At 41.9% G+C, this 19,010-nt stretch overlaps 1 protein-coding gene across 2 annotated transcripts in view; it reads right to left on the bottom strand.

The window, feature by feature from the left end:
• The window catches only part of unc5da (unc-5 netrin receptor Da), a 286,252-nt gene that overhangs the window by 82,086 nt on the left and 185,156 nt on the right, over positions 1–19,010 (bottom strand). For both annotated transcript variants that reach the window (XM_024382129.2, XM_024382130.2), the window contains exon 2: positions 2,998–3,204. In XM_024382129.2, the coding sequence (XP_024237897.1) occupies positions 2,998–3,204 (207 nt within the window). The remainder of the gene's footprint in view (positions 1–2,997; positions 3,205–19,010) is intronic.

Raw genomic sequence — 19,010 nt, 5'->3', positions numbered from 1 at the left:
ATGCAACGCAGGTACTAAGGATGTAACACAGGTACTAGGGTTGTAACACAGGTACTAAGGATGTAACACAGGTACTAAGGATGTAACGCAGGTACTAAGGATGTAACACAGGTACTAAGGATGTAACACAGGTACTAAGGATGTATCGCATGTACTAAGGATATAACACAGGTACTAAGGATGTAACACAGGTACTAAGGATGTAACACAAGTACTAAGGATGTAACACATGTAGTGGGGCTGTAACGCAGGTACTAAGGCTGTAACACAGGTACTAAGGATGTAACACAGGTACTAGGGAAGTAACACAGGTATCAAGGATGTAACGCATGTACCAGGGATGCACATTTAAAAAACATTTTTTTTACTAGGCAAGTCAGTTAAGAACAAATTCTTATTTTCAATGACGGCCTAGGAACAGTGGGTTAACTGCCTGTTCAGGGGCAGAACGACAGATTTTGTACCTTGTCAGCTCGGGGATTTGAACTTGCAACCTTTTGGTTACTAGTCCAATGCTCTAACCACTAGGCTACCCAATGCAGGTACTAAGGATGTAACACCGGTACTAAGGATGTAACACCGGTACTAAGGATGTAACACATGTAGTGGGGCTGTAACACAGGTACTAAGGCTGTAACGCAGGTAGTAAGGATGTAACACAGGTAATAGGGAAGTAACATAGGTACTAAGGATGTAACGCAGGTAGTAAGGATGTAACACATGTAGTAGGGATATAACACAGGTACTAAGGATGTAACGCATGTACTAGAGATGCAACGCAGGTACTAAGAATGTAACACAGGTACTAAGGATGTAACACATGTAGTAGGGATATAACACAGGTACTAAGGATGTAACACAAGTACTAAGGATGTAACACATGTAGTAGGGCTGTAACGCAGGTACTAAGGATGTAACACAGGTACTAAGGATATAACACAGGTACTAAGGATATAACACAGGTACTAAGGATGTAACACAGGTATTAAGGATATAACACAGGTACTAAGGATGTAACACAGGAACTAGGGATATAACACTAGTAATAAGGATGTAACACAGGTACTAGGGATGTAAGACAGGCACTAAGGATGTAACGCAGGTACTAAGGATGTAACGCAGGTACTAAGGATGTAACGCATGTACTAGGGATGCAACGCAGGTACTAAGGATGTAACACAGGTACTAAGGATGTAACACAGGTACTAGGGATGTAACACAGGTACTAAGGATGTAACACAGGTATTAAGGATATAACACAGGTACTAAGGATGTAACACAGGAACTAGGGATATAACACTAGTAATAAGGATATAACACAGGTACTAGGGATGTAAGACAGGCACAAAGGATGTAACACGGGTACTAGGGATGTAACACAGGTACTAGGGAAGTAACACAGGTACTTAGGATGTAACGCAGGTACTAAGGATGTAACGCATGTACTAGGGATGTAAAACAGTACTAGGGAAGTAACACAGGTACTAAGGATGTAACACAGGTACTAGGGATGTAACACAGGTACTAGGGATATAACACAGTTACTAAGGATGTAACGCATGTACTAGGGATGCAACGCAGGTACTAAGGATGTAACACAGGTACTAGGGTTGTAACACAGGTACTAAGGATGTAACACAGGTACTAAGGATGTAACGCAGGTACTAAGGGTGTAACACAGGTACTAAGGATGTAACACAGGTACTAAGGATGTATCGCATGTACTAAGGATATAACACAGGTACTAAGGATGTAACACAGGTACTAAGGATGTAACACAAGTACTAAGGATGTAACACATGTAGTAGGGCTGTAACGCAGGTACTAAGGATGTAACACAGGTACTAAGGATGTAACGCAGGTACTAAGGATGTAATGCATGTAGTAGGGATGTAACGCATGTACTAAGGATGTAACACAGGTAGTAGGGATGTAATGATTCACCAAATGATTCATCATTAGGTTTAGTCTGTCTGGGAGTAAGACATCCTGGTCCGTGACGGGGCTGGTTTTCTTTTTGTAATCCGTGATTGACTTTAGACCCTGCCACATACCTCTTGTGTCTGAGCCGTTGAATTGTGACTCTACTTTGTCTCTATACTGACGCTTAGCTTGTTTGATTGCCTTACGGAGGGAATAGCTACACTGTTTGCATTCGGTCATGTTTCCGGTCACCTTGCCCTGGTTAAAAGCAGTGGTTTGTGCTTTCAGTTAAGTGCGAATGCTGCCATCAATCCATGGTTTCTGGTTTGGGAATGTGATTACCCACAAGGATAGTTAAACAAAAACACACACACACACAGCTCAGATAGATCCAGCTCAGATAGATCCAGCTCAGAGAGGACCAGCTCATCAGCAGCAGATTTTAATTTAGATTGTAGAATGGATACGCATTATGCAACAAATGTTATTGCATATCGAACCGAATCGCATCGATTCTTTCTTCTAATCAAACCAAATTGCGCTGAATAGTTTCAAACTAAAATGTACTGTTCCTGTATCGTATCGGAGCCCATGTATCTTGATACGAATCGAAACGGGAAAGATGCACATCCCTAGAAGGTATACACACATATACACACACATCAGAGACATGAAGGAGCCAGATGGGAAGGTAACTGGACAAAAGCAGACACTACAGATTTAGAGACGGAAGGAGCTCGATTGTAACTGTGTGGAACAAAATTGCCACATGGTGAGGCAATAATATTTTAAGGGTTGGACTTAAGCTTGGGAACAGTAAATAAACTGCATTTTAACCCTCATTTTATCACTCCAAATGAAGTGATAGACTATGGGGAGTTTGGGATGAAAAACACAGTGTTTCTGTGTGTGTATGTACATTTTTGTGTGTATGTTTGTGTGGGTGAATGCATATTTGTGTGTGTATGTGTGTAAGCATGTGAATGTACAGTATATGTGTTTGTGTGGGTAGGTGCATAAAAGTGTCTGCATTCATGTGCATGAGTTTCTATGTCACATCAGTGTGTGTCCCACCTGTGCCCTCGTCAGTGTGTTCCTGAGACTGGTGCTGGCTCTGGTGGACCCACTCCCCATTGCACTTGAAGAAGATCTGCAGGGCTGGCCTGGCCCGGCACTTGAGCTTGATGGGGTTGCTCTTGACGATATAGGCATCATCGGGCTCCTGCAGGAAGTGGGGGAGGGTCCCTGACGTACCATGCTGCAGAGCATCACTCCTGGAACCTGGAGACAAGGAACATGACATTAGACTAGAGTATAGACTAGATAGAGTAGTGTAGAGTACAGTATAATAGAGTAGATTAAAGTAGAGTACAGTAGAATAGAGTAGAGGGGAGTAGGGTAGTGTAAAGTAGAGTTGAGTAAAGTAGGTTAGGGTGAAGTAGACTAGAGTAGGTTAGAGTAAAGTAGAATATTAGTAACGTTCCACAAATATCGATAATACAGTAACCCAAACACCTCAAAAGTGTCTCAAAAGTACATCCATAACAAAACATCTGCAACAATGTCTAATGAATCAGGAAAGTGTGTGAGATGATGACACCCAACTCAGCCTCACATTTCCATAGAAAACACTCCCACAATAGCCGCTGCTCAACCACCTCAACATGATGACAGTCTACACCTCATTGACACTCTTTGATCTTTCAAAAGGCAAGTCCTTCACAATCTGTTCATTTCAGAGAGCGATTTGGTAACAATAATTAACTGCAATAATTCCTATGTCTGACTCAAACAATAATCAGGTGTGTGTATGTACAGTGTGTGTCTGTGTATGTGTGTGTGTGTGTGTGTGTGTGTGTGTGTGTGTGTGTGTGTGTGTGTAATGTATGTGTAGCAGGTGTAATTATACTCTGACTAATCTCCCGCTTAGCTTTCCTCCTGTAACCTCTCATGTACTGTATGTGTGAGATAGAGCTCTGCATTGGGTTGGATATCCACGGTTCCCGCGGGTGAGCCGCAAAAAACTCAGCTGGTGGGTGAAATTAAAACATTTGGCTCGCAGTTCAGAACAATTACATTGCGGGTCGGAAACATTTTAAATCAAGATAATAATGCATTCTGTTGTGTTGCATTGTGTTGTGAATTACATTCTGTGACCGGTGAGGGAGACATAAGGCTACCAGTAATGCACGTATTGAGAGTGTGTGGAGCAGGGAACCTTCTAGGGCTGTGACGGTCATGGAAGTTTGGATTGGCCAGCCAAATATAATTGGCCAGCCAAATGAAGGCTGTCACTGTAATAACTGTTCCAATCTCTCCGCTCCCGATTGCCTGTGCTGCCATAGAAATAGATTGAATAGAACAGTCGTCCCCATTCAAGTCAATGATGGCATAATGGGTGGACTGCCGGCCATTGCGAGCGTACCCATAGGAGCAAAACAGGAAGTAAAATATGCGCTAAAATATGTGCTGTGATTTGTTGATTCAACTCAACTCAATCACAAAAAATACATTCCATTGCATGAGCCACATTCTCTGGTCTGATGAAACCAAGATTGAACTATTTGGCCTGAATGCCAAGCGCCACGTTTGGAGGAAACCTGGCACCATCCCAACGGTGAAGCATGGTGGTGGCAGCATCATGCTGTGGAGATGTTTTTCAGCGGCAGGAACACTAGCCAGGATCGAGGGAAAGATGAACGGAGCAAAGTACAGAGAGATCATTGAAGAAAACCTGCTCCAGAGTGCTCAGAACTTTAGACTAGGGTGAAGGTTCACCTTCCAACAGGACAATGACCCTAAGCACACAGCCAAGACAATGCAGGTGTGGCTTCGGGACAAGTCTCTAAATGTCCTTGCATGGCCCAGCAAGAGCCTGGACTTGAACCCAATCAAACATCTCTGGAGAGACCTGAAAATAGCTGTGCAGCGATGCTCCCCATCCAACCTGACAGAGCTTTAGAGGATCTGCAGAGAAGAATGGGAGAAACTCCCCAAATACAGGTGTGCCAAGCTTGTAGCGTCATACCCAAGAAGACTCAAGGCAGTAATCGCTACCAAAGGTGCTTCAACAAAGTACTGAGTAAAGGGTCTGAATAACTATGCAAAAATTTCTAAAACCTGTTTTTACTTTGTCATTATGTATTGTGTGTAGATTGATGAGGAAAAAATCTATTTAGTCCATTTTAGAATAAGGCTGTAACGTAACAAAATGTGGAAAAAGTCAAGGGTTCTGAATACTTTCCGAATGCACTGTATGTGTGTGATCGAGGGGTATGTCTCTTTATAAGTAGCGGGGTGCACTCTCCAGCTCCAGGATTATAGCTAGCCGAGTTTCTCTCCAACATTTAATCCATCTCCTCCCTACAGAATTTTTCCTGCAGGAGGAAGACTCCGGATTGAAGGGAAAAGATAAATGACTGTGTATGTGATGGACTGGCTGTGTGTGTGTGCTGCATGTATGTGTGCGTGTGTGTATTTGATGTTCTAATTTGTGTGTGCGTTTGATATTCTGACTGTGTGTGTTCTGGCTGTGAAAATCACAACCCTCACTGGCGTCTACCTCCCTCTTCCCCATAGTGCTACGCTCTTTCCCTCTCCCTGGTTCATGGAACTGAACAAAGAGACATCCTTTTAATTTAGAAATGACTACCCCGGGCTACTGTAGCTACTTGCTCTTTTCTGGAACGCTTCATTTTGTTGGTGTGTGGCGAGGTGACATGCATTATTTGTGTTTGAATAGCAACACAACACATATGCCAGCACACATCCAGACACTGACAGAGAGATATACAGAAACATAGATGTGCACTGCACACAAATGCACACACGGACAGACGGATGCGTGTATACGTCTCAGTATCAAGCCATTGTGCTGTTGCTCTGCTACCTTACAATCCTGTTACAGCTGCTATTCTCCTGTCATTTGCTAGCTAGAGTATCACTTGGTAAGAATAAGAACTTATTATTGGGATTGTGTAATCTGATCCTAGATCTGTGGTAAGTGTCAGCGTCTGAAAGACAGGCTAGTTGGCAAGGTTTTGGCCCTTTAACTGCTGATGTTATGGCTCTCCCATCCGCCATACTGACAGTGATTATCTAGGGTCATCTGATTCATGTGGCCAGTATGTGTGTGTGTGTGCGGGCTAAGAGAGAAGACAATCCACCTCACTGACAGGATAGACCGCCGCTACGCTGTGTTTCCACGGTGATCTACGACGGTGATCTACGACTGATGGGCCATCCGTGCAACAACGCGCAGGGTCCGCAGAACAAGATGTCACGGGGAATCACCAGTGGCGACCCGTCATTCAGGGCAGGTGGGGCAGAGCATAAAATGTTGCCTGTTTGGCATGTTATTTTGGCATCAATAAGACTAACTTATCGGTGTGCAAACAATGTGAAAAAATTATAATTGAGTTAATAAAGCGGCATTGTCTCTTTTTTGCTGTCTTGAGTAAGGTAGCTCCGAAATGCAGGTATTTCAGCCTAGCTCTATACAGAGCGTTGGGGTTGGTAATGTTCTATAGTTGTGCCAATCAGCGTTCCGTCACTCATGGGGACACTACATCACCAGTAAATCTACCGGGAGAGCTCAAAAATTCAAGCCCCTTGGGTGCTGCCAAACATTTACATTAGAAGTGCCCATTCAAGAATGCTTAAGGTCATTGGCCACAGATAAAATTATGTAAAATCATGTTATTTCTACCGTAGCTTTGATTGGACTGATCATGTCAACATCATACTTTAAAAATCTTAGCTAGTAAGCTGGACAAGCAGCCATCAATCATCATGAATCATGTTGACAATCTGCTGCCAAATACTTTTCAATTAATGTCATATGAAGAGAAATTATCGATAAAATGTATGGGTTCTCATCGGCCATTGGACATAAACATTACACAACAAAATGGACATTTCAAAGTCAACAATGAGTGGTTTGGAAGGAATCCGTGGCTAACTGCAATCGTTGCAAAGCAATCACTAGCCTGCTATTCAGTGGTGTGGGTGTGTAGTCCAAGTCTGGGTTTAAGGGTCTCTTTTCAAAGCTTAAAAGGTCAAACATTCACATGCAGAAAAGGTTGAATACATTTGCCATGCTGTCAATCCATCATGATTTCTGCCGCATTCAAAAGAGCTGGAAACTCGGAACTGGGATATCTCAGACTTCAGTGAGTTTAAGACAACTGGAACTTGGAAAAAAACTAGCTCCGACTGGGAAAATACATTTTGAACGGTCATCCAACTCGGAATTCCAACTCGGAAACTTTAAATCAGCGACTCTCAACTAGTACAGTGGTTCCTCCTTTAAAAATTGTGAGGTTACACCGTGGACTTAGAGGTACCCAGCATCACGGCTTCATTACTCCAGACCACCACAAGGGGGAGTTAGAGCACTCATTATGCATTTGGGTCCCAATGTTTATATATGAACAATCATATTGAGTCGTTCCAATGACGAATTTGACACAAGCCACCCATCCTTTGTGACTTTCTTCAGCAAAGATGGCTGACAAAACATTACAGTGGAAGCAAATGTAAGTAATTATGACATCATAACGAGCCAAGCAAAACATGTACAATTGAGAGGAATATGTTAGTTAATGAAGAGACAAACGTTTGTGCATATTTTTTTGTCATAAAGTTAATTCACAAAAATGGCTATTTAGCAAGTTAGCTGACTAGCTAACATTAGCCAGCTAGCTAACTGGTGTTATGGCATGAGTATGACATTGTAATTTGTGTTGTTTAATGTTTTAGGGACTCCTGAGAAAACCAGCAAACCAGGCTGTCGTCTTGGAAAACAGTGGATGTAAAGAATCTAGCCAGCTAAAGCATTTACTGCAAATTGAATGTACAATTGTGTAAGCTTGCCTTGCTGTGCAATACAGCTGAAGTAACATAGCTAGCTAACTATTTACTTGGTAAATGTGCAGTTGAGGTTCAAAATAACTGTATGCATAAGGATGTGTGTCTAGCTGCGATCTGTGTATGGACCCTAAAACGTTAGGTTCTGAACAAATATTCATACCAATCTATGAACCTCAGCTATCATAGTTGTTGTATCAATGTCAAGTCTGAATGGCATTAATGAAGCCTATGGATAGAGTAGAATATAATAACTTTATTGTTCCAAGGATGCAAGTCCTAAATACAATGACTGTAGTTATTACCACGTATGAAATTCCCACGTTGTAGCCTGTACATTGAATATATTCCCTGATCACGTACTTTTCCTTGGCAAATAAAGGTACGGTTCCGGTATGAACCTCTGTGAGACATTCTTTTTCAGTCATATCCAATACCAGGTGTATCAAACTCCATTCTTTGAATGATGCTCTGTCTGCATGCATGTATTACAATTATACACTTCAACAGTGTTTACCACTCCTGCTCCTGGGACATCAATGATTACACATTGTAACTATGCAATAGACTAGGAACATGATTTAAGTGAAGGCTGATTTGTAATTCATATATACAGACCAAAAATCTATGCATATCTAACTCCCTTCATCTGAATTAATCGGAAGACACGGGATAATATTTCAATGAGATACTTCATTTCAACCAGTGGAGAATGTGAAACGCTTTATTGAAGTAAGTTCATTATCCAGGTGTTATAAATACATAATATATTAAAATTATGATAACTGTAATATTATATTATAAATACAAGTTCAATCTGTACTTCAATGCATATATGGTATGTATTATGAAACGAGGAAGAAAGACGAGGTGGGGAGAGAGATGTAGTAGACAGAAAAGGAAAGAGGTAAGAAAAGAGGTAGACAGCATATGATTAATGAACTATAGTGCTACCCTAATATTCTCTCAGTTCATCACAATTACAGTGTCTCTAGCAGTGTCTCCTAACCAGCCTTGGGACCCCAGTTGGCCCGAAGGTTATCTTAAGAGCGGGTGAGGTGGCGATGGCGGGACTGGCTTCCTCTCTCACATTAACACATACCTGCAGACAAGAGACAGATGGATAGAGAGAGAGCATGATTAAGCCTTGTTTTTTTTATTCTAACACAGTCAGTCATCATAATCATAAAATGCAAAAATGACCTTGGATCATTAACTCTGGGACTCTGGGACATGGCCTACATCTCTATTTGTATTTCAATGTAAAGCATCTCTTTAATAATACTTTCTGTTGACCCGACCAAGTGACCTCTCACCTATGATCATGCTGTTCCCTCTGTGTCAGCCAGTTCAGATGCGGGAGGGGTTCACCAACACAGCTGATATAACCTAGAGGATTAAGGGAGAAGGGGGAGTGGGATGAAGTGAAGGAGAGACTGTTATTGTGTGTGTGTGGTCTCACCTGGTGTCCATACTAAGTGGCTACAGAGTACTTTACGCTGAAAAACAGACACATGGGGACAAACAATAGCAGATAATGTCATTATTAAACATAAATAGCACTTGAAGCTTGATGATGACTTGGCAGCAACAGATAGCAACAGATAGTCACGTGAAAATGGCTGAATGTTTATGTGGTGTAAATCTGAAAATTAGCAGCTGACATCTTAAGGGTTTTTTAATTAATGCATGTGAGACAGGTTCCATGTACAACAAGACAGGCAGAGAGAAAGAGAACACAGAACAGCTGAATTACCTCTGGTTATGGACACTTCTGCCAGCAATAAAGCTTCCCACGGCCTGTTCCTCGGACAGTGAACATCTGGCAATATCTACATTTGCGACCCCTTTATCAGTTTGCACTCTGAAAGTAAAGAAAATAGCTTATTTTTTGTAGATATGAAAACAATAACTGAGATATGACCGTTCAATCTAAAGAAGCTGATTTTTCAGGATACGTCAACACAGCACAGAAAGCTTAATGCCAGACTGGTATTGAGGTTGTTCATTAGGTGATGGGAAATATGCAATATATATACAACACAATATACTTACCTTCCTTGAATATCTTTCTATACCACCAAAGATGACAATATTGTATCTTGAAAAAAATGCATTGGAATGAAAAGTGAAATGTTTAACCTATTAACCTGCTTCCTTATTTATGTATTACCAGTTGATAAGGAACTCCAATTTCATACATCATTGAAAATTTGTCTACGAATAAGTAAGAATAAAAAGTTTAAATAACTTCTTAGATTTGATGGAGACATTATACATCTTAGTACCTTATCAATTTATGATTTGTATCAATGTGGACGAGAGGCAGCGGAGTAGGAACAGAGTATTTTTGCTGAGCAATGCAATGAAGCTGGATTATTCTGGCAATGATACCTGCACCGTCTACACGCTGCAGAGACTCCCTAACTCTTTGCTATTGTACACGATGGCCCATTGCTCTGAGAATTCCTTTGGTCATTCTAAAGCCCACATGGGGCATCCTTGCCTTAATGGCCCTGACTTTCTGGTCTTCATCTGACATATCAGAATAGCATTCCCTGACAGACATAGTGTTCTTTCATCCTTCAGTAAAAAAAAAAGCTAACCGTTACACTGTCATGAAATTAGATTATATATCGACTATGAAACAAATAGGACATGGCCTGATTATGAGTTGCCATGAAAGGAAGTTAGATTAATTCAACTGAAAATGGCGAGAACAGGCATTCGTAGCTAAATGCTTTTGGTTAGCCTGAGAATAAACATGGCATGATTTATCATTCTACGGTATGTATGCATGTAATATAGTAGAATGTTACGAACCGACACTGAATCGTTGGAGCTAACTACTAGCTATGAAAAAGTTGGACAGAAGAACGCCCAGTGCTGCTTACCTGAGATGCCATCATCACACAGTCCTTCTTCGTCGGTGTCCGCTATGACTTCCTTTGTGTCGGGAAAAAGTTGCTTTCAGAACAATTATTTTTGATTGAAAATAAAAACGTTCACTCTTGACAAAAATACGCAAATGTACCTCCATAGCATATAACAATTTCCCTTTTAATAACCAGACCTTCATACAAACTTGCTCTGCAGAATTCTTGACACAGAACCAAAGATGCTGCCATATCCTGCCAGCACGCCCACAAGCGAGCCACTCAGGTACAGAATGACACTACTCAATGTAAAAAAGTAATGACTTTTCAAATAAGTTACCTTACACATTATGTTGGCTGACAATATGTTAGCTACGCGGTCCTTACGAACCACATCATTACAGCAGTATGTACCGGTATGTTAGCCAGCTACCTAACGTTAGTAGTTTTACATCAAACTTACCAGTATATTACCTATAGGCTATCTAACTACCCAACATGTATTGACTTGATTATTCCCATCATTTTTAGCTTAGCTAAATGGTATAGTTTTTGTGCGTTGTCAATGAACATTCGGGTGCTTTCGTAAATTTGCTCTGGCTATCTACACTGATTTCAGAGCACTCTCATCTGAGTGTACCAGAGTGCAGAATAATGGATTTACGAGTGATCAATACCCGTTTAATATGGCCTGTGTCAGTAAATGATGGCAAAAAAGCGTAATTAAATTTTTCCAGCAGCACAGTTACAGTCACCAACACTCTGGTTAACACAAAAACTGCCTTACCAGGTCTGCTAGGGTGAGTAAAATGGTCAGAATGGTCTCATTTGTGTATGAAAATAGCTACACAACGTTAGCTTGGGTGCTTGACAGCCGTTGTAAGGCCAGAACGATCAAATCAACCCTACTCCTCAGCCCGAACGTCCAGTGTGCGCTCCGAGAGCGAAACGGTCTGAATATACAAACTGACAATCAGACAACACTTTGAATTTAAGAACACACCCAAAGTCAAAAAAATTCTAACTAGTCATTTGTTATGCTAACTAGCTTGCAAGAGGTTGCATACAGTAGCAACAGCATCAACTACTGATAGAGAAGCAGAGAAGGCAAAGAGTAGTACGCTCAACTGAAAGTGCGGTTACACTACAATTAGGGTGTGGAAATGTTATGCCCCTTAGATATTAATATAGAATCCTCCAATCCACTTATGCTTGAGGCGTCACTACAGCCCCGGGTTTGGTCCCAGGCTGTGTCACAGCCGGCCGTGACCGGGAGACCCATGAGGCGGCGCACAATTGGCCCAGTGTCGTCCGGGTTAGGGTAAGGGTTTGGCCGGCCGGGATTTCCCTGTCTCATTGTGGTCTAGCGACTCCTTGTGGTGGGCCGGGCGCCTGCAAGCTGACTTCGGTCATCAGTTGGACGGTGTTTCCTCCAACATACTGCTTGGCAGGGTCATGTTTCAGAGTACGCATGATCTTTACCTCAGCAATGAGACAAGACTAACTACCAAAAAAGTGGCCATTCTCATCTTCCACGGACAACGAACAGTAGTACAACATAATCAAAGTGTGATTTTAACTTCCTTCAGGAATTCTCAATCAAAACATTAGTCAAGTCCTTTATAAACTACAAGTACACAAAAATAAAAAATGAAGGGCAACCATGGCATCCTTGATGTATAAGAGTCTAGCTAGCTACATTTTCATATATATTATACATTTCAAATTTGGTAAGAAAGTCAATTTCATTGCAAGTTAAAGCGTACTGTTAGCTAGCTAACTAATGTTAGCTGGCTGGTTGGCTCACTAGCTAACTCGCTAGCTAGCTAATTTTACAGATATGATCTGTGTAGTAATATTATTCCTATCTCAGCAAGCCATTTGCATTGCTAGTTATAGCCTAATGTTAGCTAGCTAACGTTGAACCTAATTGGTTAGCTTTAGCTACCTGTATATATTTATGGATGGTGGCTAGCTATGGCAATTAGTTTGTATTGCTAATAGTATGGGTTGGAATTATTGCTTAGTTCACTCGGAAATATACGACTTCAGTGCAGACAAGACAACTGGGAACTTGGGAAAAATCGGTTTGAACGGTCATCCAACTCAGAATTCCAACTCGGGAACTCTGGCCTTTTTCTGTAGCCCCGACTTTCCGACCTGAAGCCCAGTGGCATCATGATTTGACCTTGTATTTTTCCAAGTCCTTGTCTTGAAATCACCCTTGGGTTCATTTTTTAGCTAGCTTGATAGCTACATGTCTAAACATATTACATGATCCATCAAGTTAGCCAGGTATGTCTTTGGGTGATTACGGTCATCTATTCTATTTCATGAACATGTGTACATGTCTAGACAATAGTGATATTGCTACTATGCAAGTAACCATTTCACTGTACCGTTTACACTTTCTGTATCCTGGGCATGAGACAAATAAACTTAGATTTAATTTGATAAATTGTGTTTACCAGAGACGGTAATGTGAAAAACAACATGACCTGCACCAAAGTCAGATTAAGATATAGGCCAAGGACTGCTTTCACCACTTTTAGTCTTGAAATATTTGGTTGTTCAATACGCTAACTCACTCTGGTTACCACATGGCCTCACATGTGAATCCTGATGGATGGGGTTTAGAGGGTGTAAACGATGCTGAATGGGTGTAGACAAAGAAGTGCTCTCCAGTAGGTGTACCAAAACATTCAAGGGCCATTTTCTCAAAGGTGGGTTTATCAAGTTTATCAACTTTGAGAGCATAATTACTATCTCAATGTTCCTCAACTGCAGTGTTTGATATACCATTTTCTAGCTCTGAGTTTGTATTTTTATTCTATGTAAAAAAAAAAAAACATTTCAAATTTTGCTACATAGGACCTGTCACATGTGCTCCCTCTCTGGCCTCAAGGTCACCAGGCTGCTGATTATTGTGTACATCTGTCACCATAGTCACGCACATCAGTGCCTAATGACATTCACCTGGACTCCATAATCTCCTTGATTATCTGCCCTATCTATGTCACTCCCTTTGGTTCCTTCCCCAGGCATTACTGTTTCTGTTTCATGTCTATGAGTTTTCATGTTTTATATTATGTTTCGTTTATTCATTAAATGTATTCACTCCCTGAACTTGCTTCCCGACTCCCAGCGCACACGTTACAGAATAACGCCTCTCCAAAGGGAAGCATCAGGGAGTGTTTATTTTATTTTATTTAGTGTTTGAGGTGATGTTGGGTCCGGGTGTCAGTACCGCAGCTACCAGGGAGGCCTCAGCCGGTTCGTCGGACTCTCATGCCTCAGCTGGCTCGACAGGCTCCCATGTCTCAGCGGGTTCGATAAGCTCCCATGCCTCAGCTGGGTGAACAGGTTCCTGTCCCTCGGATGAAGCAACTGGGGAGTTCTCAGCTGGCTCATCAGGCTCTCACGCCTCAGCCGGTTCGTCAGGTTTCTGCGCCTCAGCAGAGGCGACAGGTCCGCTCCTGATCCCGGGATCGTCCCTTTGTTTGGCATCCTGCGGCTGGAGCCGTGCGCCGGGGAGGGGGTACTGTCATGTATGCTCTCTCTCCGGCGCTCTAGGTAGCCATGCTCCCGCGCCTCAGCCGGATTGACAGGTTCCTGTGCCTCAGTTTAGGTGACTGGTCCGCTCCTGTACCCGGGATCGTCAATTTGGTCTGCACCCGGCGGTTGGAGCTGCGCGTTGGGGGGGGTACTTTCACATGTCCTCCCTCTCTGGCCTCTAGGTCACCAGGCTGCTGATTATTGCACACACCTGTCACCATAGTCACGTACATCAGTGCCTAATGACATTCACCTGGACTCCATCATTTCCTTGATTATCTGCCCTATCTATGTCACTCCCTTTGGTTCCTTCCCCAGGCATTATTGTTTCTGTTTCAGTTTCATGTCTGTGCATTGTTCGTGTTTCTTCTTTTGTATTATGTTTCGTTCATTCATTAAATGTATTCACTCCCTGAACTTGCTTCCGTCCCCCAGCGCACACGTTACAGGACCGAATCGATCTGGATGTTCACATATGTTCTCAAACCAGTGAGCTTATTAACCTTCATCAAGAATATGGGCAAAATGGAATTATTTTATTTGTCATTTAATAGCCCTTATGCACATTCCATGATCAAACGTTCGAAACACACTTCCTATCGGTGTGGCAATTTCCGTTCAGTCTAGTTGTTATCGACGATATAACGTTACTACCACTATGTCGCAGTTTTTTACTAGGTGTCTTCAGGACTTGCCTCAAATTAATATTAATGATGTATATCGAATTGTTAAATCAGCCTCTGAGACTCCTGCTAGCAAGAATGAAAAGGGGTTCAAGATGTATATAGGAAGCTACACAGACAACTATGAAGGTGAGTACCAAGTCAGTGACAGATATAATGTTAGCTAGATACAATCATTAGCTAGCTTATTTAACTATTAACTGTAGCTAGCTAGTTACTTCGTAAAATGATGTAACGTTGACAGAATCTACCTGAGAATGTGGGTATTTTCGTTAGCTTGGTTAAGTTATGCTTGCTAGCTATATTTGCAGGCTAAAAATAATTTCTTATTCATGTCTTCTACACAGTATCTAACAAAGATACATTGACAGGGGAGATCACCGTGAGGGCTGCCTGTCACAGGTCCATGAGGAAGATTGAAAAGCCGCACAGCATGAAAGTAGGGAAAGGTTATATATAGGTACTAAGGACCTTGTTAAACATCTCCTGTGAGACGCTGTCATCATGGTCAAAATGTGTTGGAGACCGTGTCAACGTTAAATCTTATCAGTAGTAATGATGGGTCCCAATCCCAATTTAGAATTGCCCACTTAACAGGTTATTTGGTAAAGATCTGTTGATGCAGTGTTTGGTAATTGTGTTACTGAGACACAATCTATTCCTGTATATTTTAATGAGCCCCTAGTTAATAAGACTAGCCACTACTATGTTCATTGTTATTTATGGGCCGCATCATTCTTGTTTCTCACTTCAGTCACTTCACTTATCTTCACAGATGGTGTTAAAACACTCCATACCAGTGATAGTGGTTCAAAGCCACTGCTCCTGTGTTGCAGGAAGTGCTCTGTGCAATCATCTGGTGGCCCTGCTTTATCAGACAGCGCACTACTCTCAACTAAACATTCCTGCTGCACCACCAGTTCACAGCTGCACAGACACAGAACAGCGTTGGCACAAGCCAAGAACACTTGTGAGTCTATCAATATCCATAAAAAAATGCACCTGAAAGGCCTATGTAACAGTAAATCCTTATTAATTAGGGTGTGAAACCAGGTCTGGTTGATGAGTTCCGTAAACCTACTAACTCGTGTGCTGATGGAATAAGGTAAGTTGGAGGTTCCTAGAATGGAAACATTTTCGAAAACATTTTCTTGTGATTGTATCCAGATGATAATGACGAATGTTTGGGACAAAGACTGGGGATAAATATATAATCTATAAATCTGTATATTTGAATGAATTTTATTTGAACTTTCGGGCTTGTGCTTTTTCTGATGTTAAGGTTTTAAAATGTTTTGCAGAAGTTCTCTCTACAAAGCACTCAATGGATAAATGCCTGACATGGACCTTTTGGTGCCAACTTTTCTCCACTTACTGCCCCTCTTGTGACAACAATGGAAATGTCAGCTGACGTGCCCCTGGTTGAGTCCGCCTTTGGGCCAGTGCAAGCCGGCAGTGTTCTGTCCTATCAGCTTCCACAGCCAAAGACCCGTGAAATTGTAAAGATTGCCGATGCCACTTCTCCACCAATACTTCCATTAGATGGCTACAGGCTTCAGGCTTCCCAGTGTGCTTACGTCCTTAGCCATCAGGAGCAGTTCCACCTCAAGGCGTTAGAGACAACCTACGAGATGTCACACAAAGTCGAGGTTGCTACAAGGGAGCAGAGCAGCAGCCCGGAATGGCATCAGTTCAGGAAAATGAGAATAACCTCTCGTTTCCGAGAGGTTTGCCATGTCCTTGGGAGAGACCTCAGCTGACCACCTAGCTGAGCGGATGTTCAAGGGATCTGGTATGCAGACCATGGAGATGAAGATACAGAATGGAGAACTGAAGTTTAAGAGATCTCATGCTTACTACTGGCAGGTGCAAGGTCAAATCCTTCTCACAGGTTGTAGCTGGTGTGACTTTGTCATCTGTGCACAGGAGGACGTCCTAGTTGAAAGGATATATAAAGATCTACAGGTTTCAAAAACTATAAGAGAGAAAGTTGACCACTTTTTATTTTTACCACTACTTGCTGAAGTGTCTCTCGCACCTGAATGGATCCCCTGCATGGGTGCCAAGTTGAGTGGTTTTATGAAAAATAAGTATTGATGTTCTTGTGAAGAAATCTACAGTAGAATAGATGTTTAAAAATATATATATTTCAGCAAATGTTCAACAGTTCAGTTAATCAATTACACATCTCTAACATTGTATTCTATCTTGCATTCTGGCTATTCTGTGTTTACTTGATTTCTTTCCCCCACCCCTGTTACTCATTGCCTAATTAAAGCCAATACAAGCTCCATGCAAACGATTGATACATGTCGTAGATAAATAAATGATTATTTTGCTGCTAGCAAATAAACACATGTACATTTACACTGGCTTGGCCCATGCTCTGGACCGGATCAGAGACGGCACAGTCCATAGGCAGCGCACCTTGTTCTTCATCCTCCTCAGTCGGAGCAGGAGGTTTCAGTCTTCTTTCCCAAACACCAGGTCTCTTTTGAATGTGCCAGTTCCACGCGAAGACAGTAGGAACAACACCTTTTTTTAGGTATTGTCGCTCCCCAGTTTTTCCCTCAACAATGTCACTTTCGACTAAATGTGTACTACACACCTTTGTGTGTTTGGTGACAGCAAAGTTGTCACGATGTACTGCCACCAACCACCTTTTTCTGAGCTCTACATTGACCGGGAAACGATGGAAGCTCACAATACCATTACATTTGGAAGAAACTGAACACAGAGGCACGGAACAATGTTCATTAGCACATCCTTCGCGGGGCTGTAATTTAAACGTAGTCATTGCGAACTATTTCAGTCAGAAATGCATCGATGATAGCTAGTAAACTAATGACAAAAACAATAGCAGAACTCACTCCTGAAGTCATCAACCTGATCGTAAATAAATTAGAACGTTGGAGGCGGTATAATGGGTAGAGCCTATTGCTATCAATATAGCATTAAAAAAACATTTGAGATTGCATTGTGGGGATAATGCCAGGATGTCATACTCCTACTGAGGAATAGAACCGTCTTTTCAGACAACAGCTGATAATCAGCTGGCGGGAAACAACGCAATATTGCATTCTCAGTATGGGTGAGCCTAGTATGATATTTGTTGCTTACTGCATACATTTTACTAAACGGTACATTCTAAATAGGATGTAGTATGATTAGTACACAGTATGTTGTTTTAGTAATTAGTAGGTAAGGCCGACACGGCCACACACACAGACACTGGAGCAGGCACAATCTGTTGATGCAGTGCACGTTTCACAGCCAGGACCCTGAAGGACGTGCACAAAGAATCGTCTATCAGAGAACCGCACAGATTGTACAAATGGTAACCAACTAGGTAATCTGTTCTCAACGATATGGATAGATACATGTTAGATTATGTAGAATAAACTACATAACACCATTAATCAATATACTGTATACTGTATTATATACTTTGCTTAGAAGAACCTATAAGAAGATTAGCAATTGGTTTGGCAATATCGTCATTATCACATGCCCAAAGCCAAGTAATAGGATAGCACTCAGAAAGAGTGAATGATAGCTAGATTGTCATGTACAACTCAGTGACAGGGTGGTGATATTCAGAGCTTAATGAAAATGTAAAAGTATACAGAGAGGGAGGGATGGATTGATGGAGCCCTAAACTGACTGTGCTAATTTGGGAGTGCCTTCAGGGAGTCATAGACATGCTGTTCACACAGAGAGAGCTGACTGCCGACATAGATAACAGGCTCTGTGTGTGTGTGTGTGTGTGTGTGTGTGTGTGTGTGTGTGTGTGTGTGTGTGTGTGTGTGTGTGTGTGTGTGTGTGTGTGCGTGTGTGCGTGTGTGTGTGTGTGTGTGTAACCGACATGTCAGGGACAAACAGGTCTGCAGTAGAGGTAAAGGGAATGGCTTGTTCAGTATCTGAGAGAGAAAGAGAGTGAGCGAGAAAGACAGTGAGAGAGAAAGAGTGAGTGAGGAGACTAAGTGAGTGACTGAGGGAGACAGACCGAGAAAGTGAGAGTGAATGAGAGAAAGAAGGGAGAGAGTGAGGTGGAGATAGAGAAAGAAAGGGTGTAAAAAAGGAGAGAAAGATAAACGAAAATGGA

Source organism: Oncorhynchus tshawytscha, linkage group LG20 (assembly GCF_018296145.1).
Source record: "Oncorhynchus tshawytscha isolate Ot180627B linkage group LG20, Otsh_v2.0, whole genome shotgun sequence".
Taxonomy (NCBI): domain Eukaryota; kingdom Metazoa; phylum Chordata; class Actinopteri; order Salmoniformes; family Salmonidae; genus Oncorhynchus; species Oncorhynchus tshawytscha.
The sequence above is the reverse complement of the archived record's forward strand: the minus strand, read 5'-3'. Positions and strand labels throughout refer to the sequence as shown.